General features: G+C 37.9%; 1 protein-coding gene across 1 annotated transcript; it reads left to right on the top strand.

The window, feature by feature from the left end:
• Window positions 1–3,046: 3,046 nt before the first annotated feature.
• Window positions 3,047–14,223, top strand: LOC149290655 (GPI inositol-deacylase-like). The gene is made up of 8 exons (XM_089488447.1): window positions 3,047–3,148; window positions 4,102–4,255; window positions 5,611–5,786; window positions 7,797–7,968; window positions 9,957–10,117; window positions 11,350–11,402; window positions 13,331–13,397; window positions 14,110–14,223. Exons 1-8 carry the CDS (start codon window positions 3,116–3,118, stop codon window positions 14,221–14,223), a joined length of 930 nt encoding a protein of 309 aa, XP_089344573.1. The 5' UTR covers window positions 3,047–3,115.
• The last annotated feature ends 13,542 nt before the right edge of the window (window positions 14,224–27,765 follow it).

The following is a 27,765-nucleotide window of genomic DNA, read 5'->3' on the forward strand; positions in this document are numbered from 1 at the left end:
CCTCGCTAAACGTGTCTCTAATCCTCTTTTCCATAGACCGCTCATGGCCCTCGAGCAGCTATGCGACACTGGTTCGGAGCCGGCCCACCTCCTCTCCAGACTGTATGCCATAGTGGTTTCGTCACGCCTTCCTGATAAGCCGTATTATTTCAAGCTTTGGGAACACGATCTGGGCAGGTCATTCTCGTCAGAGGACTGGGACTCCATGGTCCTTCTGACTCACAGGGGTTCCATCTCAAGTAAAACGCAGGAAACTGCTTTTAAGCTCTTGTCTAGATGGTACAGGCTCCCCGTGGATTTGTTTCGCTTCATCCCCCAAGTATCCCCATTGTGTTGGAGATGTGGTTTAGATCGTGGCACATATCTCCACATCTGGTGGGCCTGCACACTATTGCGTCCTTTTTGGGGTAAGATAGGGGAGGTCATTGGGGAGATCGTAGACCCGGAGTTCCGCCTCACCCCTGAACTAATCCTGCTACATCACACCCCCATGTCCTTTGGCACATATAAACGAACACTTACCTTTCAATTCCTTAATGCGGCTAGAACTGTTATCCCTAGATTTTGGCGCTCTGACAAGCCTCCGTCTCTCGACGCTTGGTTGAAACAGGTTATGTACATATGTAATATGGAAGATTTAATCGCGACCGCCCACGGTCGGGGCTATAAGAATGATCTTAAATGGCTACCTTGGCACCAATTTCTCTCCTCTCCTAGGTTCACAGCCATTTTTCAGTCTCCACCCCCATCCACCTGTTGATCCCCATGCTCGGCCTCCACGCACGTACAGCCTCCGAGCCGGAGGGGTCCTTTGTTACCCGGACTCACCTTATTCAGTTTAGGCCACTGTCGTTCTTTTTACGTGTTGCCTCGTCAAACATCTCTCATGCCACTTTGTGTCTGTCCGTGTCGCCTGCCAGGTGGGGGAGACCTCATCTTTTCTTCCCTCCTTTCCTTTGTTTTTTGTTTACTATATCCAGCGTATGTTTGGGATCCCCGCTTCGTCGCTCTGTTGTCCGGCGTTGCGGTGGTGCCTACAACTGTTATTTGGACTCCTACCGCTCCATGGGAATTTTTCTCTTCCTCCGTTATTTCATTGATACGGGGTCCTGTTTGTTTTACTGTGTCGTTGTTATTTCTGATTGTACGGTTCATTTTGTCACTTTTATTCGAGCAATGTCATACTTTATTTTGGGATAACGGAGTTATTCTGCTGCAGTATGTATCCTTTTCCTGTACATTTCTCCCCTCGCTCAGAGGTGTTGTACGTTGGAATTTCACTGACACTTACCTGTATGTCTATCTTATACTGCTGTGATTACACTTCGCTGCTCTTTTTTTTTATAAATAAAGGTGACTTGATTATAACTTTAAAACACTTTCTTCTGAAACAGAACTAGTGCAAGTCTTCCTGTGGAGGTAAGATGGCTGCCATTTGATTTAGAAGCTGAAAAGCAGCCTCCACAACGCCATAGAAATGGCTTCTCCGAAATAACTAGGAGCGACAAGTAGACCCTAGACTCTAGGGCCTACAGCAACACCGTGTATACAATATGGTTGGCTCCCAAGATCCACTTTGGAAACTATGTATCACAAATGTAGTTGGCATTGAACGGGTACATTTAATTTTTGCCAATGTACAAAGTATTAGTAAGATCTCAGTTAAAATAAGCAACTAAGATTAGTTCACCATTTTCAAAAGAAAAAAATAAATAATAAGGGAAAAAGAGGATTTCAGTTATGTAGAAGGTTTAGGTATAAAAATAAAAATGTACTTACACCAGAAAAAAGGAACCTAACAGGTGACCCCATCACAATACACACATATATGTAAAGTCTACATACAGAGGAGAAAGTCTGGGACCCATGGCCAAAGATGTTTAGGGTTGCTTTACATTACGATGTAGACACATAGAGGTGACAAGGCTGCTTGGGGAAGAGTATTTACTATTTTTTTTTTGTTATTATTTTAGCATTTCTGTCAATGTTTAGAAATGATTTGTAACATGCACAGGGTGGAGTGCACTGAAACAATGCAATGTAACTGTATAGGGTCAATACTAGAATGACGCTCTGCTGTTACCAAAAAACAAAAGCAAACAAAGTTATATAAAATGTGTATGTTATATAAAATGGGTATGCATTTGAATGTAAAAAATTAACGGAAAACAATTCAAACTTCCTTTAAGGTCAAACTAATTTAGGCTAAAATTATTTTCTACTCATTGAAAATATATTGACTCCCCCTCCTCAAACATACTATGTAATTATAACTAGGGAGCATGGGGTTAAAAAAAAAATCAGTTGAGTGTGTAATGTATGGAATACTTATGCCCCCCCCCAGCGTCCGAACGAAACTCTATAGGGACCACACAGCTATCATATGCATTAATGTACTGGATGTCATTGTATTCTATTAGTAGACCCCGAAAATTTAACGAATCTTATCGTGATAATCTTTTCCTCCTCAAAAGTAATGGTTTTCATGATGATCGTTATTGGAACGACTGTATATTTCGTTGCCCATGATTATCAAGCCAGTAGCACAGAACCTCTGTGGTAGTCTATGAAAGGGTTAATATTTGTTTTTAAGCAATGTACAGGGTGAGCAGCGATCTGTAATTATATAACATCCATATATCACAATATATATAACAATTAATAATGGCCCTTCTATAAAGCGGCGCAGTTACCAAACCGGCTCCACAACATTCATTCAGCAGGCAGTTTATCGTTATTCATGTGGCGTGAGTGAGGTACTATCTGATAACCAATCAACACGCGCTACACAACGGCCAATCCAGGAACAAAAACAAACCCTCCAATCCGAAAGATGCTTTTATCTGACAGGAAGTACAGAGTTAGTTGAGAGTGCCTTATCTTCCTTCTACTGCAAGTAGCGGTACTCAGGACAGGTGGAGCGGGGAGTGTTTGCAGATAATAGGGTTTTTATATCAGAGGTTATTTCTTTATTTTGTATTTGTAATTATATAAGAGTTATATTCCAAGCCAAGAAATGGACTTATTCTACGCAACATTGAATGCTTGTCTATTGCTGCTGGTTGGGCTGGGGGTTATACAGGTAGGGTTCATATATGAATCAAACAGGTGCAGCATGACATACATGTTTGAATATCCAGAATTTCAGGTAAGAGATTTTTTTTCTTTCTTTGCTTGAACGTATCTGGACTCTAAAGTGTGAATTTGCTATCTTTACAGCTTTAAAAGAGTTAATTAGGAATTCTGCTAATATTAAAATGAAGCTGAAGACACTAATGTATTTCGTTTTTCTATTTATAATACTGGAGAGTAGCTGCAGCGATGCATTAGTATAAATTTAGGGTACATTATTAAAAAAAAATAGTCCCCATCATGTTCTGTAGTGCTGTATAATGGTAGACAACTTAGAAACAGGTGAAGAGGGCCCTGCTCAAGAGAGCGTACAATCTATAGGGAGTAAAAGGTTTTGTTTTTTTTTTGTTTTTTTTTTTTATTGTTTGTTTTACATACACGTTTACTGTAATATTTATTTATATGTATTTTTGTGTGTGATGTAGTTAGTCATGCCCCCCTCCCCTGTGGTTTTGGATTGTTTCAGTCTTATGTGCAGGTACAATCACTAGATGCGTTTAAAAATACATATTTGTAGTACCATTTTAATAAATACTAATGTCAGGGAGCCAACCAGGTCTGATTGGATGACACCTTGTTATATCTCCTGTTGTTTTCTCAGTCAAACTTGTCATTGCAGACATTCTAAGAGACTTTGAGATCATAACAATTACTTTACCCCCCTTGAGTCTTTCATCTTATGCCAGGCTAGTGCAATATCTGCAATTAAGTTGTATACACCTCCTATACTAAAGATATACTTATGATAAATGTTTGATCCTCATTCTATTACAAAGATGCAACTACCTCTTTAAAGCACCCACCTGCCATTTGTTCATAAGTACTATCTATGCAGTACCCATTGTTCATTCTACAGCATGCTTTACATTGGCTTTTATTAAAAAAACAAAAATAGCTTTATCTGTAATGTGCAATTAGATGCAGCATCCTAAGCATTGGTCTTTTTTTTTTTTTTTTTTTACTACATAGAAAATAAAGCTTCCAAAGAAAGTGTCCAGGCTTTTCCCAGCATATGAGCTCTACCTGTACGGAGAAGGCGTGTATGCTGAAGCAAACAAAAATCTCACGTTAAGTGGAATCCCGGTTTTGTTCCTCCCTGGAAACGCTGGAAGTTACAAACAAGGTATGTGATGAAAAATATTTGTAAGCGCCTGCTTTCTTTTTTTTTTTTTTCTTTCTGTTTTTTAGGGATGAGTCATTTTTCTTCACAATTATCCAGTGGGAGCATACATTATATTATCTTTCATTGCTCTGCGTTTCTAGTATCATTGTGTCGGTAAACGGGATTAAGCAGGACACAAGGTCCGGATGTCCAAGCCAAAGGATCATACCAAAACAGACAATCTAGTAGGCATAGGATAAGCTACTGATAAAGTTCAAGGATCAGGTGCAGGTTCAAGTAACTGATGACAAGTCATGGCAGGGTATGCTAAGGCAACTGAGCACCTCAAGGAATGTGCACGTTTAAATAGACAAAGTACAATCCTTTGTAGACGCTGAAATAATTTGTAGTAGTGAAAGCTGATTGCATGGATGCTAGATGAATGCTACCGTTTAATGCATAATTCAATGTGTCAGGAGACTTTGGAGTAGTCACACTGATTTAAATATGCATTATACAGAGCAAACACAACTTCTCCTGCAGCAGAAGCTCACTGAGGTATGAACTGTATGATGTATAGTGGAATTAAGGAGTTGAAAGCATTTACCCACAAACTCTCTTGACTGATCTTACTTTAGTAAATGGATGCCAAAGTGTAGATAAAGGCTAATAATTCAGCTTGGCATAAGAGACTGAATGCAAAATGTAAATGCAAGTATATGTTAGAAGTCCCCATGCTATGAATACAATCACAGCAACCATGTTAACACATCATCTATAAGGGCATCATGAGGCATCTATTATCTTTTCCTTTGTTTGAATACGTCTTCTCTTTGTTGAAAGCTTGCTTTGGATGAGGAGAAGGGACAGAGTTTGATTTGTCAACTTTAGCCAAATATCGCGATACCGGTAAAGATGGCTTTTAAAATAGAGGACTATTCTATCTATAGTTATTCTTTTTATTATGTCTCTATCTATGAATAGCTGCTTTTTTAATAATGTGAAATTATCCATATGTTATGAACATTTTTGTTTTTGTTAGAAAATCTGTGATTACCCTGACAACACTTTAGTTTTTGTTTTCTTGGGGAACCTGAAAAACGTATTCTATTTGTGTGTATGGAACGGCATTTGATTTAAATGAATTGGATGATTTTTTATTGTTTCATTTTCAAAAGTATGCATGTGTTAATAACTAGGAAAAACAGCTCATAAATGACAGCTATTATACTTTGTGAGGAAATATATATGTGTGTGTGTGTGTGTGTATATATATATATATATATATATATATATATATATATATACACAATATATATCTCACACAAACCTACATTGTGATTTTTTGGAATTTTTTTTTTCTCGTTTATTTTTAGCTCGCTCTATTGGTTCTATTGCTCTTCGAAAAGCAGAGAATATTGAGAATGTATATCACTTTAATGTATTCACTGTCAATTTCAATGAGGAATTAGTAGCACTTTATGGAGGCAGTTTACGAAGACAGACCAAGTTTGTACATGTTTGCATTAAAGCAATACTACAGATTTATAAGGTAAGAGCTAAAATGTATTGTTTATCAAATTAGTGCTTTTTTTTTAAATTTATTTATAAATTTAAATAAATACTTTCTTACTCTTTATTTGAACAATCTTTTAAAACATATTGGGAATGAACTCTAAAATATTTTGTCTTTGTTTTTATTATGGGTGTATGTTCATTATATGTTGTCCATATAGTTGTTCTCTCCTTTATGGTGCATATTTGGAAACAGTTCTCTGGCAAAATAGTACTTTGGCCTCTCTTTGTAGAGATTGCAGTGTCTACACATTTCTATACTGACATTCAGGCTATGGGGTTCTGCCCTCCAAGGATGTGTCAAAACCAGGGTAACCTCAGTTTGAAGATGTCGGCACTAATAGCCGGGAGGCCTGTGAGTGCTTAATACGATAGGTGTTGGTTAACCTTTGGAACTTTGCCTTACTGTTTTTATGGTTGTTACGGCTAACAATGCTCCTTCCCTTTACTAGTATCTTAAACTCTCATGAACAATGCTAACTGAAAACTAAGATGACCTACACTACAGCTTATAAGTGTTTACTGCCCCCCCTCCCTTGGTTCAGCACTTTGTTTGTAACTAATTTTGTTGAGCTTTTTCCATTGCAAACTAAAATATCAACATATTTAAAAGCAGGACAAAATCCAATGCAAAAGTGCAAAAAAAACATAGCAATATGTCGATAATAGAAATTTGTATATCAAGGAAAAGTAATAGATGCATTATGTCTTGTACAGAGTAACATATGTAATTTAGTCTGAGCATTTAGTTGAGCCAATTGAAATGAACAAGCAAGCACTATGCTCATGAAGTATACGAAAAGGCAAGAAGAGTTAAAAGTATTCACCAATTTTGAGGCAAGACTCCTAAATATCCTTTGGTGCAAACAACTGCTGACTCAAATTTAGTGAAATAGAGGCAACCAATGTGTAATTAAATTGAGACAACAATCATACCCAGATGCTCGGCAAATCACTTGGGTAGAGTCTTTTACTGAAAAGTATAATCTTATAGATTTTGCAAAGTGTAAAAACGCTGGAGGACTTGCCCGAGTGACTCACAGTTCTATTGTTTGTCAGAGGCGTTTCAACCAGCTATTGATCTTGTTGGGTGAAGGGGTCAATACTGAGTTTTTGGTTTCTTTTTAACTTGCAATGGAAAAAAAATCTTGTTCCATCATTATTTGCCTCCTTATTATATATTGTATAACTTTTGTTTTTGTGCCTTCTATTTATTTAAGTGACAATGTCTAATCCCCAAATTGTTTTTAATGCATTTTGGAATCAATCTTACATGGTCTGTGGTGTATTCTTTAGTTATTGGAGTTAAAGGAAACGGAAGTCTAATTTTCTAACACCTCTTCCTGGGCATGCTCTGTAGTGTCCCACTGAAAATGATGGGAGTAGCTGCAGCCAGTATGTATAATAACTTCAGTGCTTTGCTAGCATACGTGCAATCAGTTACTGCTACTCTTGTCGACTAAAATGTGACTGCTGAAGAGCAAGTGCAAGAAGCCAACAAATAGGCTCCGTTCTTTCAGTAGATAAAAGGTTTTAAGCAGACCTGTCGGCCACAAGCACGTTGATGACAATAAACTATGTACAGCAGGCATATTATGTATACATTTTGTTAACTCAAATATAAAAATATAGTTATCCCTACCAAAATGATGGCAGTGCTGGTCCCAGATATGACTGTTTGGGTACTGTGTGCTCCCCTATGCTACCTTCTGTTCAATCTCGGAAAGCTTTACACCTAATGGAGCATGTCGATGGTTTAAACGTTATATCTTTTCACCTCTACATTTCCTAGTTAATTGGCTAGCACAATGTATAGGTGAAAAGTTACCCCCTACAATGACAGGTGTTTTTTCAACCTGCTTAGCCTACAGTAAGAACTAACTGAAATGAAAGCAACAGTCGATTCTTTTAACGGTTATTAATTAAATAATTATTTTTATTATAGAATAGTTCTTTAAATAAACTTTTTTTTTTGTTTGTTTCTTAGAACCAAATATTCTCTCCACAAAACGTTCTGATTATTGGACATTCTATGGGAGGCCTTGTTGCTAGAGCCTTACTCACGCTAAAGAATTTTAACCCTGAACTTATAAACCTCATCATTACACAAGCCACACCTCATGTATTACCAGTTTTGCCTGTAGATAGCTATCTCACAGGTAAGTATCTTGTTCTGTACATTTTGTAGATAAACATTTTTATGCTTAGTTTGTTTTGCTTTTGCCACGATGTGATTGAAAGAAAAGTAAAGAAGCTAGCATTGCTAAATACTGCCCTAAAATATTTGTAATTTTAGCGGCAGTTATGTCCAACGTGTCATGGAGCAGTAAAATGAACTGTCTGCTTCGCTGCTCTTGTGTTTCAGCAAGATGAGCAGCACTTTAACCCCTTATCGACCATTGATGTGCTACACATATTAACAAATGCTTTCTTCTCTCAAACAGTGTTGCTGCAATGCCTCCGTATTGAGGCACTCAGCGCCCCCCCCCAAAAAAAAGTTGCAGGGGCCCGGTGTGATTGCTCTCAGGAACGATCACATTCACTAGTCCTAAAACTGGCACGGCTTCTTCCCAAAAATGTTGGCGTGGAAAGTTTTACAATGCCAGCATTTGAAATACTCGTTTTGAAAAATATACGGTTTAATGAAGTAAATTGGATTGGCCACTTTTAATGGTGTCCCAAAGAGAACATAGGAACGGAATAACCCGATGTCAAAATTCCAAGTTGAAAACCTGAATTGCACATGTCCCAAATGTGGCCTTTACCCCCCCCCCCCCAAAAAAAACAACCTGACAAACGGTGCATGGGTGGTATCAATGTACTTGGGACTTGTTGCTGAACACATGTTGGGATGTTATTTGGAACTGGCGTATACCACTAAACCCAGGACAGATAGAATCTATTTAGCATGACTTTACACTAGGTTTGGTAGATGAATAATTTTCAAATAAAAGTTAGAAAAGGTGTTTGTTTGTTTTTTTTGTTTTTTGTCATGAAATTTTTCTCCATATTTTTTTTTTATTATAATTAGATAATATAATCGAAATCATGGTATCTAAAGAAAGCCCTTCATCAATGTATAACTTGTGTAAATATACACTAAATGAGACAGAAGAAAATTATAGACAAACACCACAGAAAAGTTGAAACAGCCTTGGTCAAGAAGGGTGTAAAGTTTAAAAAACAAACAAAAAAAAAAAACCAGCAGAGTCTTTAAGTGGTTTAATTGTTAGCTTGGTTTTCTGGCTGTAAATAGCTTTGAACTGTTTTATGTTGGGAATTTTATTTTTTATGTTGCGCTTTAATGCATGAGATTGTTCCTTTTAAAGTTTCGTGTTGTCCATTTTGCAAATGCATGGGGGGAGCTTTTTGCAGAATTCCCCCAACTATTTGGGAGATGTGTTCTACCTCCAGATCTGGCTTTGGTGAGATCTGTGTACAGGAGTAAATTCAGACATCTGTGTACATATGTGGAAGGTCTTCCTATTGAAGGCAGGAATGTCTAGCTCAAATGCTGTACATCCTATGGTTTTTGCACGGACAGGGCCCAGGAGATCGGCGAACTTTGTGATCACCAGCAATAAGGATCTAAGTGAAAAGAGGGTAAAACAGTGTTTCTTAAAAAAAAAAAAAATATTCAAAAATTAAATATTTTAAAAATGGCAAAAAGTAAAAAATATAAAAAAAATTAACTGCAGTGGTGTCACCATGACATCATAATGTGTACCATACAGTTCCGAGAGAGATCATTGGGATCACAGCCCAAAAAAATAAGAAATGGAGAAATAGGTAGCCAAACACCTTGTCCCCCCCACCAGAAATAGACATTTAAAAAAATCCTTTTTTGCCCCAATATTTAAAATAAGAAAAACAGTGTAAGGACACATGAGGTATTCTATTTAGGGGATGTTGTTGAACATAAATCGGGGTGGATGTAATCTGCAAAATCTGAAGTAAAATTGCCAAAAATGTCGTAATTTTTACTGTTTTTGACATTATTTATTACAAATGACATGCTATACAGAAAGTATAAAGAGAGAGCCCTCACTTTACAATTTTATTGTTTGGGTAAACTAAACATGGAAAAAGGCAATCCTGGTTGAAGACTATTTATCTCATACATTGTATTTGAAACCTTATTTTCCAGATTTTTATGCCATGGTTAACAACTACTGGATCTTGAATGCTCGTGAACTCCAAAATATAACTACCCTTTCTGTGGCCGGTGGATTTAGGGATTACCAGGTTCGTTCTGGATTAGCCTTCCTGTCGGGCTCAGACCTTGAAAAAAGTGCCTTATCTGTTGTGGTAAGATATTTGAATTTTTATTATCGAAAGTATTTATTAATATCAGATATTTTGTGTTAATATACAGTTTATACTGTATATTACTATGTTGGCCCACTTAAAGGGAAACGCCAACCATCATACAGTATGCATTTTAATGCATATAAAAACTGAGTTGCCTTTAAAATTTCCGTTCTGTCCATTTCGTGGAAGGTTATTGCAGAATCCCCCATTTTGCTCCTTTGCCCGTCAACGGCTATTTTCCATGGAGTAGATTTGTTCATCCTTAACATATCAAACTTACTGCCAGCAGTTCTAGCACTGGCTCAGTGAATGCTACAGATGGGTGGCCCTTGAGACCCCCATGAGCATGTGTGAAAAGCACAAGAGTTATTGATCAGTCAGCTATTTATTAGGTTAAAATCTGTAATAAAATAAATATTCTAAGTTCCGTAAGTGACCAGATCAAGAATCGGTGATCTAAAATGTCATTAATACATAGACTTCTGCATTAGGATTCAGATGAATTTACGTTTTAATGAAATTTGCCAAATTCATATTTCCAAAATTGGGACCCTCAATGGGAAAAAACCAATGAATTTCATTGTTTTTTTTCCCCCCTCACTCTCTGATGCTCTCACACTTCATTACTCACAAATTACCACAGTGTGCATGAACATGAGATATCAGCCAAGAGATAAGATTACCATATTTGCTCCATTATATTTTATTTTCTCAGAGCTGCTCCTCTCTGGCAGCCGGTGAACATCCGTGTGGGGCATATAGGGGGGTATAGGGCATATCAGGGGGAGGCAAATGTGCATAACTGGGGGAATAAAAGGAAATAAAAACAAAACATGCATTTTTCTCAATCATAGTTTTCTATTTTTTTTAAATATAAAACAGTTTACGTGTGAATTAATTTTTACTAATAACTTATTTTCTTATCGGGTATATTCAGGCTTTTTTTTTCTTTTTTTTTTTCTTTTTCTAAACTGATATTCAAATTTTGGGGGGTAGTCTTAGAATCAAGCAAATACGGTACCTTTTTCTTTAAGGTCTGTGCTGTTGAAGACATATTGTACTTGGGTATAACATACACCCTCCCTTTCAGGATTCTTGAAAAAGGGATAAATTGTGTGTATTATACCTGAGCTTATAGGGTTGTACTGATTAATTTATATTTATAGGAGTTATTTGTATATTTTTCAGTATCATCCATCTTCCTAATCTTCAACACTATCTCTCTGTAGAGTTCAGCAGTTCCATTGGCGTGGGCTTCAACAGACCATCTTTCTATAGTATGGTATGTGTTTGTTCAGTGTTTGTTTCTCTATTATCATGGTGCCATAATATTCCGCAGCACTGTACAAAGTTGACAAAAAATCATAATTGTTAGGTTAATACAGCTATGAATGTGTTATATCATACAAAACAAATTTGAGGCACGTAACTAAGATCGGACGGTCATTTACGTATCGGTCTGATCCTGCCCCAAAGGGAAGTCCAGAAATTAACCCCTTCATTCCCCTATGGACGTCCCGGTACGTCCAGCCCTTCGTGCAGCGTCAGGGACACATCCCTGCCGCTGCACGGGAGACCAGGCTGACAGCCTGGCAGCAGAAGCCGGCATCGCCCGATCTCCCGTAACAGCTTCCCTTCCGGGTTGCGTCACTGCTGACGTAACCCGGAAGGTCATCGGAGGACAGGATATCCCCTGCGGGGATATCCTGCCCTCCGATGAGGCACAGAGACGCTGCGATCTGAGATGCAGGGGGATCGCGGGGAGGGCAGTGAGAAACCATCTCTCTCACTCCCCCTCCCGTCCTGAAAGAGAAAAGCAGAAAAAAAAAGTTAATTCATTTAAAAAATATTAAATAAATCATTAAAATAATATAAATAATACAAAATAAATTATGTGAGCTGTGATGTCAAAAAAATGTAAATAAAAAAAAATATATATATAAAAAAAGATGATAAAAAAATTATTAAAAAAAACCTTACTTCCCATTGCCCTAGCATAACATCTAGCCAGTATAACCCTCCTGCCCCCGTTCACAACCCCCAAACCCGTTAAGCCATAGGCATAAAAATTATATAAAATTGTACACCTAATAGTATGCTCCCTGGTGCTGGAAAAGTCTGGAAAATCTATATAAATTAGGTATTTCTGAAATCAGGACACCTGAATTGATAAACTTGGAGGGGATTTTCCATCACTTTACTTAATTTTGTGAAAATTCAGAGGGAAAATGTAAAAAAAAAATGTTTCTTTTTCTAATCTTCGCTAGTTTTTACTAAATTTCTCATTCTAAATTTTCAGCTAATCATCCAACTATGGTATCAAACGAAAGCTCTATCTCTCCTTGAAAAAACAATATATAGTTTACATGGGTACACTATTCACAGGAAAAGAGAATCATCGCTAAACCGACATACCCCAAAAATGGCAAAATTGCTCTGGGCTTTGAGGTACCAAAAACCCCTGGGATTGAAGGGGTTAAATGTTAGGCAAATTTTCCCAACATGAGGGAAACGACAATCACAGTTTTCGTTTGCACACGTTTCGGCCTTCATTGGCCTTGCCAGTGAATGTGTTAGCACTTAATCCCCAAGGTGGTTTTCCAATTGAAATTTTTATTATTATAACTAAACAAGACATTGTTCCCAGTACTGTTGAATACCCTGGATTTCCATAGAAATAATTACTGAAATAATTTAATCACGTAAAAATGTTCCTCTTTCAAACTTTTACTGACTAAAGTAATTTATAGAAAATGAACACCAGTGTTTGTGTCGAAGTGAAGGTGGAGAAAAATATAGAGAATCAAAACAATAATAATACTCTCCTTTCTTTATTGGTATGTACAGCAGCAGCCCTACACAACACTCTCCAAACTGTTGAAATACAAAACACGCAATCAACTTAGGGGCGCTCCCCTAAGTAGATTGTGTGTTTTTAAACTTTTACTAACAGTTAATGATCACATACATGCAAGCACTAGTTGAAGTCATATAATCTGTAAAATGCTTCTAAAGTTTTTATTGTTTTAAAGTGATTAAACCTTCAGTGGAAAGATCAGAATGATAACTATGCCAAGGTTTATTTACTTAGCATACTAGAGAGGTAATTTAATGTTTTTTCGCGTGAAACACTTGACCTAAAAGCAGTCAGTTTTGTAATTCATTTTGAACATATTCAGTTGAATGTCTTTTGTATTTTATTTACTGTAGGTGTAAAGAGTTAATTTTAGCTACAACAAGAGCTTTGCTTGATCTTATCGATGAAGATACAAGACAGGTTTGTTAGTCTGTTTCCTGCAATTGTTTGTGTGAGGAGAAAACTAGTTCTGTTTGAATTAATAATCTTAGATATACACTTTATGCATAAAAGTATTGGGGCATCTGACCATTACAACAACAGGGACTTGCATAATGACATTGCATTCTAAATACATAGATATTAATGTGTAGTCCCCTTTTGCAACTATAACCGCTTTCACTCTTCTGGGAAGGCTTTCCATTTCCACAGTATTTTGGAGTATTTCTGGGGGAATTGTTGCCCATTCATCCAGTATAGCATTTGTGAGGTCAGGCACTGAAGTTGGACAAGAAGGCCTGGCTCTCAATCTCCATTCCCGTTCCTCCCAAAGGTGTTTGATGGGGTTGAGGTCAGGGATCTGCGCGGGCCAGATGCATCCAACAATGTCTTTGTGGCCCTTGCTTTGTACACTGGGGCATAGTTATGCTGGAATAGAAAAGGGCCTTCCTCAAGCTCTTCCTACAAAGTTGGAAGCGTAGCATTGTTCAAAGTAAATCTTATCTCTTGTATAATATAATATTTACCTGGCCCCAGTTTTATATTTTTGTTTTATATTGATATTGTATGTTAACAAAATATTATGCTTTTTAATATGCAGTGACGGCTGGGGAGATTTGTGGCAGTTTTTGTGATGTACCACACATTTGTGTATTTTACTTAGATCTCTCTGACTCTGTCCTTTTCTTTATAGATCACTAGCAATGTAAAAAAAAAAATATCTGTTTTGAGACATCACTTTGTAAAACATCCAGGAAAATCATTTGAATTCAATTATGAAACGACTTTCAGTGTGCAAGGTGTGTAAGTCATTCCATTATTTTATTCCTAATGAAAGAAAGGTCCACACCAAATATCAGCAGTACCAGCCTAGCCAATATAATGTTGGACTACTGATTCCATGGCAGTTGTGTGATTAGCCAGCTTGCAGAAGATAAAAATAATTGAACCAGCCTGAGTGTACTTTGCTGAACTCTGGAACAAATTGGGCATGCATGGCTATTTAAAATATGATTTTAAATAGCAAAATATGAGTTGAATATTCCTTGCTTGTGTGTGTGTGTAAAAAATAAAAAAGGTAATAATGTGCATTTAATATCTGGGTTTCATTTGATTTTAGGCTTTGCCTTAAGGTCTTTAGTTGAAGGCTCAACATGGCAACATAGAGTTATAAACGTAAGTTGTTGGGTTTTTTTTTCTGTGCATATTAAAAATCTTCAGACGAAAAAACTTTTGGAATTATATATTTTGCCACAGACAAATCTATGTAGCACTTAGAACCCAGACAAGAAATGTTAATTTGGGCATTTGTGTTTGCCTATTTTGTGAGTTCATACGAATCAACGATAACAAGGGAAATCTCCGACGAAACTGACAAAATTTCTGACAATTTGTCATGATTCATCCATTTGTCAAAACGTGTAGCCACCATTACAAGCCATGTTGGTGCCCCTTGCTGAGGTAAAGTGGGAGGGACAGTTTGTAGCACAGTACATATCAATGACTGATAGGTGTAGATGTAGCCAAAAATTGGGGGAGGGGTTGGTTTCATTGGTGGTATTAGTTGTAATGCTCTACTACTGCTGCTCCACCACCTCTTTGGCTGTCCTTAATCTAGGGGGACCTTTTAATAAAAAAAAATGAATAAAAAAAAATCTATAATATTGTGTTGGAAAATCAATCCTGCCAGTATCTGCCTGCCCAGGCCTAGTGTCCTGCTGCAGCTCTTGGAAGTTTTTATTTTACATTTCGACAATGAAAAGTGAGTCCAGAAGGTGTCCTTTGGAAATGCCCCTGAATGTCATTCTGGATAAAAAGAGGCCCCAGAATTTCATCCCAGCCGAGTGGCTGGGAAACTGCATTTGTTGCCAGAAAACGAATGCGATTAAAACAAAACGAAAACTTCAGTGATTTTGCTCACCGTGTACATGTCTGTAAAATAGCATAAAAAGTTAGGCACCGGAAGTAGACATTTAGGAGCCGCTTCTGCAGTTTTTATATACATCCTTTAATATATTTTATTTAACCCCTAATGTCGATGCACTTAAACCATTTCTGTTAAGTAAAATATAAGCATTGTATTTTGTTAGTCTTAGAACAATTAAATAACAGTTTCCTTACAATTAATGATTTAAGTTAATTGTTAAAATATTATATGGGTACCCTTTCCAGATGCTCCAATGTATATTTGTTCTAATATTAACAGGAATCCAACCAAAAACTATTTGAGTTTCCGCTTACAGAAAAAAGAAACTTGTATAGCCATTTCCACTGTTTGAGCACATCCCTGGTAAGGCTGTCTTAATGTTTTGTTAATTTCATAAGACTTTTGTCATTTTCTATTTTATGTGGTTTAATAATTTTTTTATTTTTTTTCTCGTATTGAAATGTTTTTTTGACAAAAAACTTAAGAGGATCGTAAATACAAAATAGTGGCATAGACTGCACAGATAAGGCTAGAGGGGTGGAGAGAAAGGCAACGGGTAAGCATGTAGACTAACTGAACCAATATTTTAAAACCCTTTTTGTTAAAAACACTAAGAGCTTCATACAAGACACCACTGACTTTCTTCACAAACTCAGTCAAATTACAAACTTGCCTGCTAATTCCATACTTTTAACAATGGATGTGGACTCTCTATATACTAACATCCCACACAAAGATGGAATTGAGGCCTCAAACCATTACTAAACTCATAGTACTCAGTGTTTTAACACTGTATATCTACAAACCATGGGGACAAGGATGGCACCACAATATGCCAATCTATTTATGGCTGTCCTAGAACAACGATTCTTGGACATACAACTTCACAAACCCTACAAATATCGCTACATTGATGATATTTTCATTGTTTGGACAGAAGGAAAAGAAAACCTAAGAAAGTTCCGTAATGCACTTAATACATTTCACCCATCTATCAAACTCAAAATGGACATCTCCACAGAAAGTGTAAACTTCTTGGACACAACTGTCACAATAAACAGACATACATCTCTATACAGAAAACCCACAGACCGATCCAACTATCTGCACAAATTCAGCTTCCATCCATCCCTCTGCAATCTGCACAGATACTCCATCAACCATCATGATGAAGAAAACTATTGCACTCCAGTTGGACACCATTTTACCCAAACCGGTCACTCCATACATGACCTTAAAATCAAAACATTTGAAGCCAATTTTTTTATGATTGCAATAACAGAGGACTTAATGTGGATTTGAGCTTCTTAGCACATTATCAAAGCTTCCTATAACCTGTACCTATTACAAGATTATGCAACATCCTGTTATTTTGCATTCTTATACGTTGAACTAATACGGCTACTCCAAACTACAGTAGACTTCTATCAGAAATACTCCAAACACATAACCCATTACCACTAGTAACTTTTTCTGGATTGTTCATTATTTCAGGACAGTAATCCGGATGCTGAAAACATTAACTATGTTATTCACCTATCCATACTGAACAAGGTGAAATATACGTAGCAAGATGGAGTATTGTGAGCAGTCAGTTGCCATTGAATGGATTAGTGGGAGTGCACCTGACTTCTTCTGGAACCAATATGTAGACATGCCATTGGAGAGCAATATTATTTTTAATGATCCATAAATATGTTAATTTGTGTTGATAAGGCTAAGCATTTATTGGGGAAAAACAGATGTCACCACTGAGTATTAATCTGGATCATCCAGGGTTATAACCAGAGATTGTCTATGAACATACGGTCAATAAGTAGTTGCCAAAAGATATTTCATCTTGCATTTGCCCAGAAGATATACGTGTCCAAATATGATAAAAACCTTTCTAGACTATGTTGGAGATGCGGAAAGTAAGAAGGTACAATTTATCACATGTGGTGGAAATGTGAGGGAGTGAGGACAATATTAAAGACTATTTTTAAAGTGATCAATGAGTTAGTTGGATGTAATATTGAGCCATCTCCCCAAGTATTTTTCATATGGGGCTTTCTAAATTCCATAAAATACAGAGAAGTCTGGTAGTTCAATTAATATTAGCTTGTAAACTTGTTATAGCAAGAAATTTGGAAAAAGACAGGTAAAATATCCTGGGATGAGATATATGCTCAAACCCAATTTCAATATAAAATGGAAAAAGGTTATTATGCAAGTATAGCTAAATGTAAAAAACATAAGGACATCTGGAAACCATGGATAACCCATGCACACTTAGAGACTGAGACAACAAAGGAATAAATTGATAAAGTCCCATAACAATTCAGGAGACACCTATTCACCATTATTATAGAGATAAATGACTGTTTAAGTGTAGGAATGGCAAAGTGTTTAGTCATGATCTTGTATATCTCCCTCGTAAATAAATCTTAATAATTCATTTTGGAGGATTATGAAGAAAGGGAATTAATATAAATAATATACCATTCCTTTGAATGTTTGTATTTGTATTATATATGTAATTTTCTATGTATAAGTACGTATGTATGTATATTTATGTGTTTCTATATCTATTTATGTTTATACAAAAAAAATGTGCTGTCAAGACAAAAAATTTAAAGTTTCTACTATAATTTATGTATTGAAATTTTTTGTTGATATAGCATTTATTAGATAATTGTTAAAATATTTCCATGTCCATTATTTTCATATTCCAGTTAAGTAGCAGTTGGATTTTTGGATGCAATAAGACTGTTTCGCCTGGCTGGTAAGTATTTTAATGACTTATAGGCTTTTAGTTTTAAATTGTATTGATGTATACATAAGCTGCTTTAAATTTGTCTACAGACATGATGCAGGTATTTTAGTCAGGCCCAGAGGCTTGATATCTGACAAAATTGTGTAAAGAGATATTTCTTTGATAACTTTGTTATCCAGTATGACTTCAGAGATAATTTGGTGTATTCTGCTTTGTTAAAAGCGTTATTTCTCATTGATGCTAAAATATGTTTATCGAGGAACTGTCATAAACTTATACCCCTTCACGATGAGGGTTTATCATAACCTAGTGACCAGAGATTTTAGTTTTTGCCAGATATTTGTTCAACTATAACTTCCACTTTTTCCTTTAGTGTACTAGCACAAGTTATATATTGCCTTCTTGAGGACAGATAGGGCTTGGTTTTAATGTGTATATTCGTCCTAACACAGTTGACCACCTGCGCAAAATCCTTAGGATTTACCATTACGACCTACTGGTCATTTGGGACATTTTGGTTTTTAAAATGTAAATATTACATCTTGAGATCATTAAAGGGACAGCTGCACCAAAAATGGATATTTAAAAATAAAAATACCTAAAGACGAAGCTGCAAGAATAGGACCCTCCTCCTCTGTGGTCCTATTCTTTGATGAAAGGGAGTGCTTTTCCTTCATGTGCACTATGGGCCTTTTAGACCCCACCCCACACAATGTTCTGCGAGGCCTGCACTGGGGCTGCCTGGCAATAAGTATATCATATGGCGGGATTTATGTGTGGCCGAAACACCTCTACTGAAAATATCATGGGTGAGGTGGGCAAAATGGCAAATACCTATGAGAGGTTTTTATACAACCCACCATGCATTTGTATTTAAAGGGCCCTTTAGTTAGAATATTCATTAGAGTACTGTCCCTGCTTCTCAAAATACATAAAAATGTAAAATTGTGATAAAATATATATTTCTCAAAAACCCACCTTATGTGTATACCATCTGAATATTGGGATATGCATGATTATTTCTTGCCATTTTGTTATCTCTTACCTATTTGCTAATTGTTGGGTTCCCCTAGCTGTTGTAAAGGTACACTTGTAGAAGGGAGAGGACTTCGGAACAGGAAACTGATTAGATAATGTTGGTCTTGCCTCTGACACACAGCTTCCTAAAAGCAAACTTTTTAGTTAACTATCTACACTGATGGCTCACAGATTATAGGTAGTTTTTCATTAATGTGTTTAGGTATGATAAAAATTGTGGCAGGGACATTCCCTGGAATCAGCCAATATTTTAAAGAAAAGAGCTTGAGTAAAATACAGAGGGACAACAGAGTTCCTAGATAGTTCTAGTATGGTGGTATCCTTATAGTGAAGTGACCATCCACTGCCTTATGTCCTGTGGTCTCCACATCTTCAGGCAACTAGTAAATGTAACTAGAGCTAAAATATTTCCTTAAGACCTTTCACCCCTCTTAATAAAATTATTTAATATATGCTTTCGCACATAGAGGTAGGTTGAGCGTGCACACAGCCCATGTAGATTGTAGGTTAAGCACATACACAAAGGTGTTATAGTCTATAATTGTGCTAAATATACAAAATGTAGAACAGAAATACACATGGCACCCATTTTGGCATTGATATTCTGGTTGAGAGCAATGAGAGCTATAGTTCACCTCTGTGGGTAAGGGTCAGGAGTTTACAAGGTATTCAGAATGGATGTTAAAAGGCGGAAGAGAGGTGACAACCTAAAATCTGTTGTAGTAAGATACTTTTCAACTGAAGGTGGTAGGATTTGATGAGTGACTTCATGAGGGGTGAAAGAGAGAGTGGAGTCAAGTGTCTAAATGTATGGAACTGCAAAATGTAGATTTTGGGGCACACGAGCGTGAATTCCGTGCCTTCTAAATATGGAAAAGCTTTATTCTATCCACCATTAAAGGCATGTTCACAAATCTACCCATTTTATTTTTTGTAACAATAGCAATGAGATTGAAGATTTATCATGGAAAGCAGAGTTGCTGCCTGGAGCAAAGGTAAGACCATTTTTATACTTAGTGAGTGTGGGTACATATTGTGTAGCACTTTTGTATTCAGCGAGCTACAGACTTTTCATTTTAGGGTGTGGGAGTTGCCTAAGAAAATAAGAGGTTTAAACTTTACTAGGCAGAAGTAATTTATTCCACCCCCTAAGTGGAAATGTCCAAATTGGGCCCAATTAGCCATTTCCCCTCCCCAGTGTCATGTGACTTATTAGTGTTACAAGGTCTCAGGCGTGAATGGGGAGCAGGTATGTTAAATTTGGTGTTATCGCTCTCACACTCTCTCATACTGGTCACTGTAAATTCAACATGGCACTTCATGGCAAAGAACTCTCTGAGGATCTGAAAAAAAAGAATTGTTCCTCTACAAAATTGTTGCCCTGAAACTGAGCTGCAGCACGGTGGCCAAGACCATACAGCAGTTTCACAGGACAGGTTCCACTTAGAACAGGCCTTGCCATGGTCGACCAAAGAAGTTGAGTGCACATGCTCGGCGTCATATCCAGAGGTTGTCTTTGAGAAATAGACGTATGAGTGCTGCCAGCATTGTTGCAGAGGTTGAAGGGGTGAGGGGTCAGCCTATCAGTGCTCAGACTGTAAGCCGCACACTGCATATGCATGGCTGTCATCCCAGAAGGAAGCCTCTTCTAAAGATGATACACAAGAAAGCCCGCAAACAGTTTGCTGAAGACAAGCAAACTAAGGACATGGATTACTGGAACCATGTCCTGTGGTCCGATGAGACCAAGATAAACTTATTTGGTTCAGATGGTGTCAAGTGTGTGTGGCGGCCACCAGGTGAGGAGTACAATGACAAGGGTGTCTTGCCTACAGTCAAGCATGGTGGTGGGAGTGTCATGGTCTGGGCCTGCATGAATGCTGCCGGTACTGGGGAGCTACAGTTCATTGAGGGAGCCAACATGTACCGTGACATACTGAAGCAGAGCATGATCCCCTCCCTTCAGAGACTGGGCCGCAGGGCAGAATTCCAATATGATAACGACCCCAAACATACCAAGATGACCACTGCCTTGCTAAAGAAGCTGAGGGTAAAGGTGATGGACTGGCCAAGCATGTCTCCAGACCTAAACCCTATTGAGCATCTGTGGGGCATCCTCAAACGGAAGGTGGGGTAGCGCAAGGTCTCTAACATCCACCAGCTCCGTGATATCATGGAGAAGAGGAAGAGTGGCAACCTGTGAAACTCCATGCCCAAGAGGGTTAAGGCAGTGCTGGAGAATAATGATGGCCACACAAAATATTGACACTTTGGGCCCAATTTGGACATTTCCACTTAGGGGTGTACTCACTTTTGTTGCCAAGGTGTTCGACATTAATGGCTGTGTTGAGTTATTTTGAGGGGACAGCAAATTTACTGTTATACAGGCTGTACACTCACTACTTAACACTGAAGAAATGACACTCTGCTACAATGTGATCACATGGAAAGATAAAATATTTACAAAAATGTGAGGGGTGTACTCGCATTTGAGATACTGTATATGTGTCTTCAAAATAAGGACTGATACAGTCACCTTGGTTGCCACACATAGACATGCCTGCGAATTATAGGCATGTCTGCTCAAAAACAATGTTGTACAAGTATTTTGTTTAACCTTTCTGCTAAGAATTATAACTGATAAGAATGGGAATTAAAAACAAAAAAAACAAACAAAAAACCGGCACAGCTTTTGGGCCAGTTCCCAAAAAGCAGTGTATATATTAAGGACAAAAACAACGTGCGCTATTAAACAGCAAATAAAATAAGGCAATGATGATTGTATTTTAATTCTGGAATTGTGAGATAACCTTCAAGAATATTGGTGAGCAATCAGCCATGTCTAGCCCCCTTCTAATTAATTGATTGAAGGAAAAGGAGAGCTAAACAAGTCAATCGATTAATTATTTACCCACTTGGTAGCCTCATAATCTGAGACATATAGCTGTGCACTGTATAACTATAATGTTGTAATGGTATTCTTACAGTAGTTCCCTTTTCAATATTTTCCCTGAGATGCAAAATGTAACTTCGATAGAGCAGCAGATCTCATTTTTTTTTTGCGACCACATTTCTTGGTTAATGTATTCAAACAGGATTATACCAAAACAAATAAAACCATCTGATTTTTACTTACTGAGAATTAAAAATGGAAACTTAATTAAAATATTTCCTTGTGTGCTTTCCTTAATGTTTGTCCTTTAATATATTTACAATGATGCTGCATTTTCACAATCCTAAATATTTACTGTTGTAAATACGCATCTACTACGTGATGGTGATGTAGATATAGCTTTTGTTTGCTTATGTTTTGCTTTCTAGGCTAGAACCTAGAATTGTATTTTTATTTTGAATGCATGTTGGAAGACATTGTACTTTTTCTTGTGTGCTAATTAGAACACACATGGTTTAGTTATTGGAGTTGACAAGTTAGACTTCTGTCTCATCTTCTGCCATCGCTAGCTGCCTGTACAGGAACCAGGGAAGAGTATGAACGCTTTAAGTCACCAATGCAGCGGCCAGTTACATGTATATAGCACACATGTGATTGGCTGCTGCTACTAGTTAATGTTAATGGAGTCTGAGCACCTATTGACTAGAGTAGTAGTTCTACTGAACATGCATACTGAGGTACTCATCGTGTTTTCGTTAGACGCGACTGTAGGAGGGGTTAAATAGGACAGAAGTTTTGTTTTCCAACTGTAGTAACTAAGGAATATCTGCATTGATTTGCATACCCAAAAATGCATTAGCACCCATGCAAAATGAACCTCTGTAGGCGTTTAAGGTAAATACTGGGCTGGAGGGTGCTTTAAAGCCTGTACATGTACGGGCTCAAAATGCATTGTTTTCAATGGGTTTTGGGACCACCCATTGTCCTTAAGGGATTAAATAGACTTAAAATCGCATTTTGAAAATGCTGTTTAATTTGGTTTTGTACACATTTAACAAAAGTATTGCTTCCACTTAGACTTCTTCTTTTTAATTTAGGTTGTTACATTAAAACTGCAGGACCATCCTAATTTATCACATTTTATACTGTTTATTCCGAAGACAAACAACACTAAGGTAATCTGTTTTGTACAAGAAGTTTTTTTTTGTTTTGTTTTGTTTTTATCATGTCAGTACCTACTAAACATGTGTTGGATATGTTTAAGGAAGTGGGCTGAACTTCAAAAATAAGTGTTCCTTATTCATGGAAAAGTGAGTTTTCTGGAGAGTTCCTGTGCAGATTGAACTGTTTTATGAACAATAAAAACCGGTACTGAGTTTGTTATACAGTGTGCCAGCCGGCCCTGCATAATTAAATTAACTTCTGTCACTTCAAGACAGGTCAGACTACAAAGACAATTGCAGTGACTGATTTTATTCTTAGCAGCAATTGCTGGCAAGTTAAGTGCTTTGTAAATTGGAACATTGTTTCAATGAGCAAATTTCAGCTTGTCATTTTGAGGCCAGAGACCAATAGACCTTCCCAAAACTAAAATATGTACTGTATAGTTTGGGAAAAAAATATCCATGCCAGCAGCACCATCTGCAGTACCATCTGTGGCATAATTAATCAAGGCTTTTGAATCCTCAACATTGTCAAGTGGAAAGTACTGCCTGGTATATTAACATCCAACTCATTAGAGAGATAAAGTGGAAGTGAGCGTTGCTTTATCTTTAATACTGGTTTGTTGCAATTACTGGTGTGAAGGGGGGGGTTATTACCACTTTTCACTGACAAGAGCCATGAAGGCCAAACTTCCATCTGTGGCTCTTGGTTCCCTCAAAATGTGCCTCTTTTTGTTTTAGCCTTGCTTATAGGTGGGATTTCTTATACTGATTGCATAATAAGAGTTAAAATGTGATGGTCAAAAGCAGCGTCATAGAGCTGTGCAAGCTATTTCATCTTCTACGCTCTCATCTGAGCTTGTCTCACAGTTATTTCTATTTTAACTTACATTTAGGTGTTCTGATGTTTAAACACTTCATGCAGGGGCTGATATAACAAGACCAAAAAAATCTTAATTTTTGTTGCGTTTAAAAAAAAAAATTGTTGTTCCAAAATGTTGTTTTACAGTATTCATTGGCATGTGAATTCTTAAATATGGAGTCAAGAACTGTACAACAAGCGGTTCCACATGTATTATCATTTGGTATGTATAATTCTGAATAACGTTAGTCTTTTTACATATAAACTTGACAAGATTTTCCGTTAAGCTTGTAAAACAATCCGATACCTAGACACAGCAAACTGACGTTACAGTTTTGGAAAATATATATGACTGGGAACGCGGCTTGTCAAATTGTGGCTTTTTTTTGTTTATGCATTCATTTTTTTTTTAAAATATGATGTCTAACACCTAAACAAAACATTTTAGATTACTAATATGATGGTATGCCCTGTACCCCAACTGGGTACACCCGTCAGCTGTTAGTTGCTTCCTCCCGGAACCGCAAGGGTTAATCGCTTCCAGCGCCAGGCGATACTGCGAGGAAGGGATCAGTAACCGGCTCTGTATCCTCGCTGTAGTAGCACCGTAGCCCGCCGAAATGTAGCAAAAATACGGTGCTCTAGTTGTCCTGAAAAGGACAATGAGTGATATAGCGGGTCCCTGAAGCATTAGATGAGACTAATGTCCAGGTGAACAAGAACAACAGTTTATTGAGAAACACACACCCTTTTATACACCACTCTAACAATGAAAGGGACATAATCACATTAGCACAACAATACCCTGCCCAGACAGCCTGGTGCTATACTCAGGCCACCAAGCTCCGAAATGTCCGTATAACCCCAACTGCTGTTTTCGGGGTGATCCTGAGGGAGCGGTGGCAATCCCAGGGTACCGATGGATAGCTTGGGATCCCTAGAATATTCTTTCCAAAAAGCGACAGGATCCGCTGTTGGGACCCCAAGCGGTAGCAGTTTAACGTTTCCTCAGGAAGGACCACCATACAGCCGTGCATGCGCTCCTTGACCGCGCCGGCTGAACCCCGCTCTCCTGGAAGTCAAAGAAACTGGCTACATAGGAGGTTCCCCTCTCCAAACCACCCCTTGTCTGTACTCCACCACCTGTGGGTTAACTCTACAAAAGAGCTCCCTGGTGGTGTCGATGGAACCACATAACCAGGGCCGGCCTTAGGGGTGTGCGACCGCACAGGGCGGCATGGTTGCAGGGGCGCCTGACCGGGACTTAGATTAAAGCATTGTTTCATTTTTTGTTTGGGTGTGTAGTTTGAAGGGGCAGAGGGGGGGGGTGTAGTTTGAAGGGGCAGAGGGGGGGGGTGTAGTTTGGAGGGGCAGAGGGGGGGGGTGTAGTTTGGAGGGGCAGAGGGGGGGTGTGTAGTTTGAAGGGGCAGAGGGGGGGTGTGTAGTTTGAAGGGGCAGAGGGGGGGTGTGTAGTTTGAAGGGGCAGAGGGGGGGGTGTGTAGTTTGAAGGGGCAGAGGGGGGGGTGTGTAGTTTGAAGGGGCAGAGGGGGGGTGTAGTTTGAAGGGGCAGAGGGGGGGGTGTAGTTTGAAGGGGCAGAGAGGGGGGGCACCAGAGGAGGAGTCCGCACAGGGCGCCACAATGCCTAAGGCCGGCTCTGCACATAACAATAAGTAAAAGCAAACGGATCTTGGCAACCCAGGGTTGTGACATCTAAGATAAAGGAAAATTTACATCAATGGGAATGCTTTCTACACATGCGTGTTGGGGGTCCGAACAGACCCCCTGCCTGCAGTGATTAGCAAGCCAGTGCTGGATTTGACTGTCGGTAAGTATGTTACATGCAGTGAAATGTATTCAGGGAAATACATCTCCTGCATGGCATTTGGCTTGATCGGTTGGAATGGGGCAAGTGGATATGGGGGGGGGGGATCCTGTGTTAGATTATCATGTGCCTTTTAAGCACATGGTAATCTAACGCCTGTCTTCTGCATTTCAGTATTGCAAATGGCCAGAAAAGGACACTTTGTTTTTAGTGGAGGTCAATGATTTACTGAGAGGACTTTGTTGATAACCGTTATGTAACCGAGATTAATAGTATTTTGGCATATACTGATACACTTCAGAATCTGGGGATAGCCTTCCCAGAAGAGTGGAGGTTGTTATAAATGCATGGTTTTGGAATATGATATCCATGAAGATCATATAGGTATGATGGTCAGGTGTCCACATACTTTCTTATATAGTGTATATTCTCAGTGGGGAGCACCATTGGATTTTTAAAATGTGCCAGAATAGACAGACCTGATGTGCACTTTTCCATCTTAAAACCAAGCTCAAAGTGTTACTAGCTGCTGTTTACATAGGTGAATGCCCTGTTTACAGCTGAATTATAGGCTGATTTATTTCGGCACTTAAACACATGTACTAATGTACTGCAGCTTCTTTGCAGGATTGTCATCAAGTATTATAAAGCTAAATTCTACTGGACTTCTTCATTTTGTGCAGCTTGAGGAATTCAATAGAGTAAGTATTCACAGTTGATAACAATGGGTAAGGATTTGTTGAGCTTTCATTATGTAATTGCTATAATTTTGTTTTCACACAGATATACCAAGCATATGACATTGTTGTTAAGAGGAACTGTACAGGATCTTCTGGTAAAGTATATTGGATATAATCAGAGCCCTAACAGTGTATTCAGATGGAACCCACTCCATATCTTCCACTCCCTATCTAAAACCCAGCAATGTAGCCGTATCTGGGAATTCCCATGGTGGGCTACCTGGAGTTCCCCCTTTCTTGAGTGGTTCATACAAGGATAGCTTTAAGTACACGGCAGTAGGAAGGGGAATGGGAGTGCTCAAACACAGCTTCACTGCTTTAAGAATGAATAATTGTCACCTTGCATACATAAGTAACTGGCTGATGTAATGACCTTCAACCTCTCTCATTATAAGTGGTAAAGACACAACCAGAAACAGTGGACTAGTATGAGATCCATGAGATCTTCTACTGGGCTAAATGGGCAGTTGCCAATGTCTTACCAGATTTAGTGCGCTCAGAAAGCTCTGTTAGGTCTTAGTGCTATTTTAGGGGCTTAAGGGGTATATGTTTTATCCATAAGTGTTATAGAAGCTGTTGCAGTATAGTTGGCATGGATTTTCTTAGGTTTAGACATTTAACATTATCTTCTTTTTACAGAAAAAGAATTCAGTATTTACAGGTTTCATGTGCCTTGGTCATATGAGGATTTTTATAGAATATCCAGGTACTGTATCCTATTTTCTCATATAACAAGTTGTTTAGTGTATATCATTTGTCTAGCCAATGCTAGTGGATAGGAAACTCCAATGGTACATGTTCATAAATTGGAACAGTTAAGATTTTTAATGTATTTCCAAAAGGTGTGAGATTATTCTGAATCCTTTGCTATTATTCTTAGAGTGATGTTAAGGCTTTATTGTATATTCTCTTAATGACCATTGTGAACATGGTTTAACAATTCTGTACAGTAAAGCTTATATAGAGTTTTCATACATTGTGTGGGGTTTTTTTTCCCCATGGCTAAATCATATTTGGCCAGCATTTGTGAAGAACCAAGGTGTTGCATTTTTAAAAGATCAGATATTTAAAACATGTTTTTTTTCTTTATAGTAATAACAGTCCTTTAGTAATCTCTGCCAAGCTCCATACTGTGCAACCACAAAGTAA

Source organism: Sceloporus occidentalis, unplaced genomic scaffold (assembly GCF_023333645.1).
Source record: "Sceloporus occidentalis isolate IW3139 unplaced genomic scaffold, rSceOcc1.0.p SCAF_38, whole genome shotgun sequence".
Classification (NCBI taxonomy): Eukaryota; Metazoa; Chordata; class Lepidosauria; order Squamata; family Phrynosomatidae; genus Sceloporus; species Sceloporus occidentalis.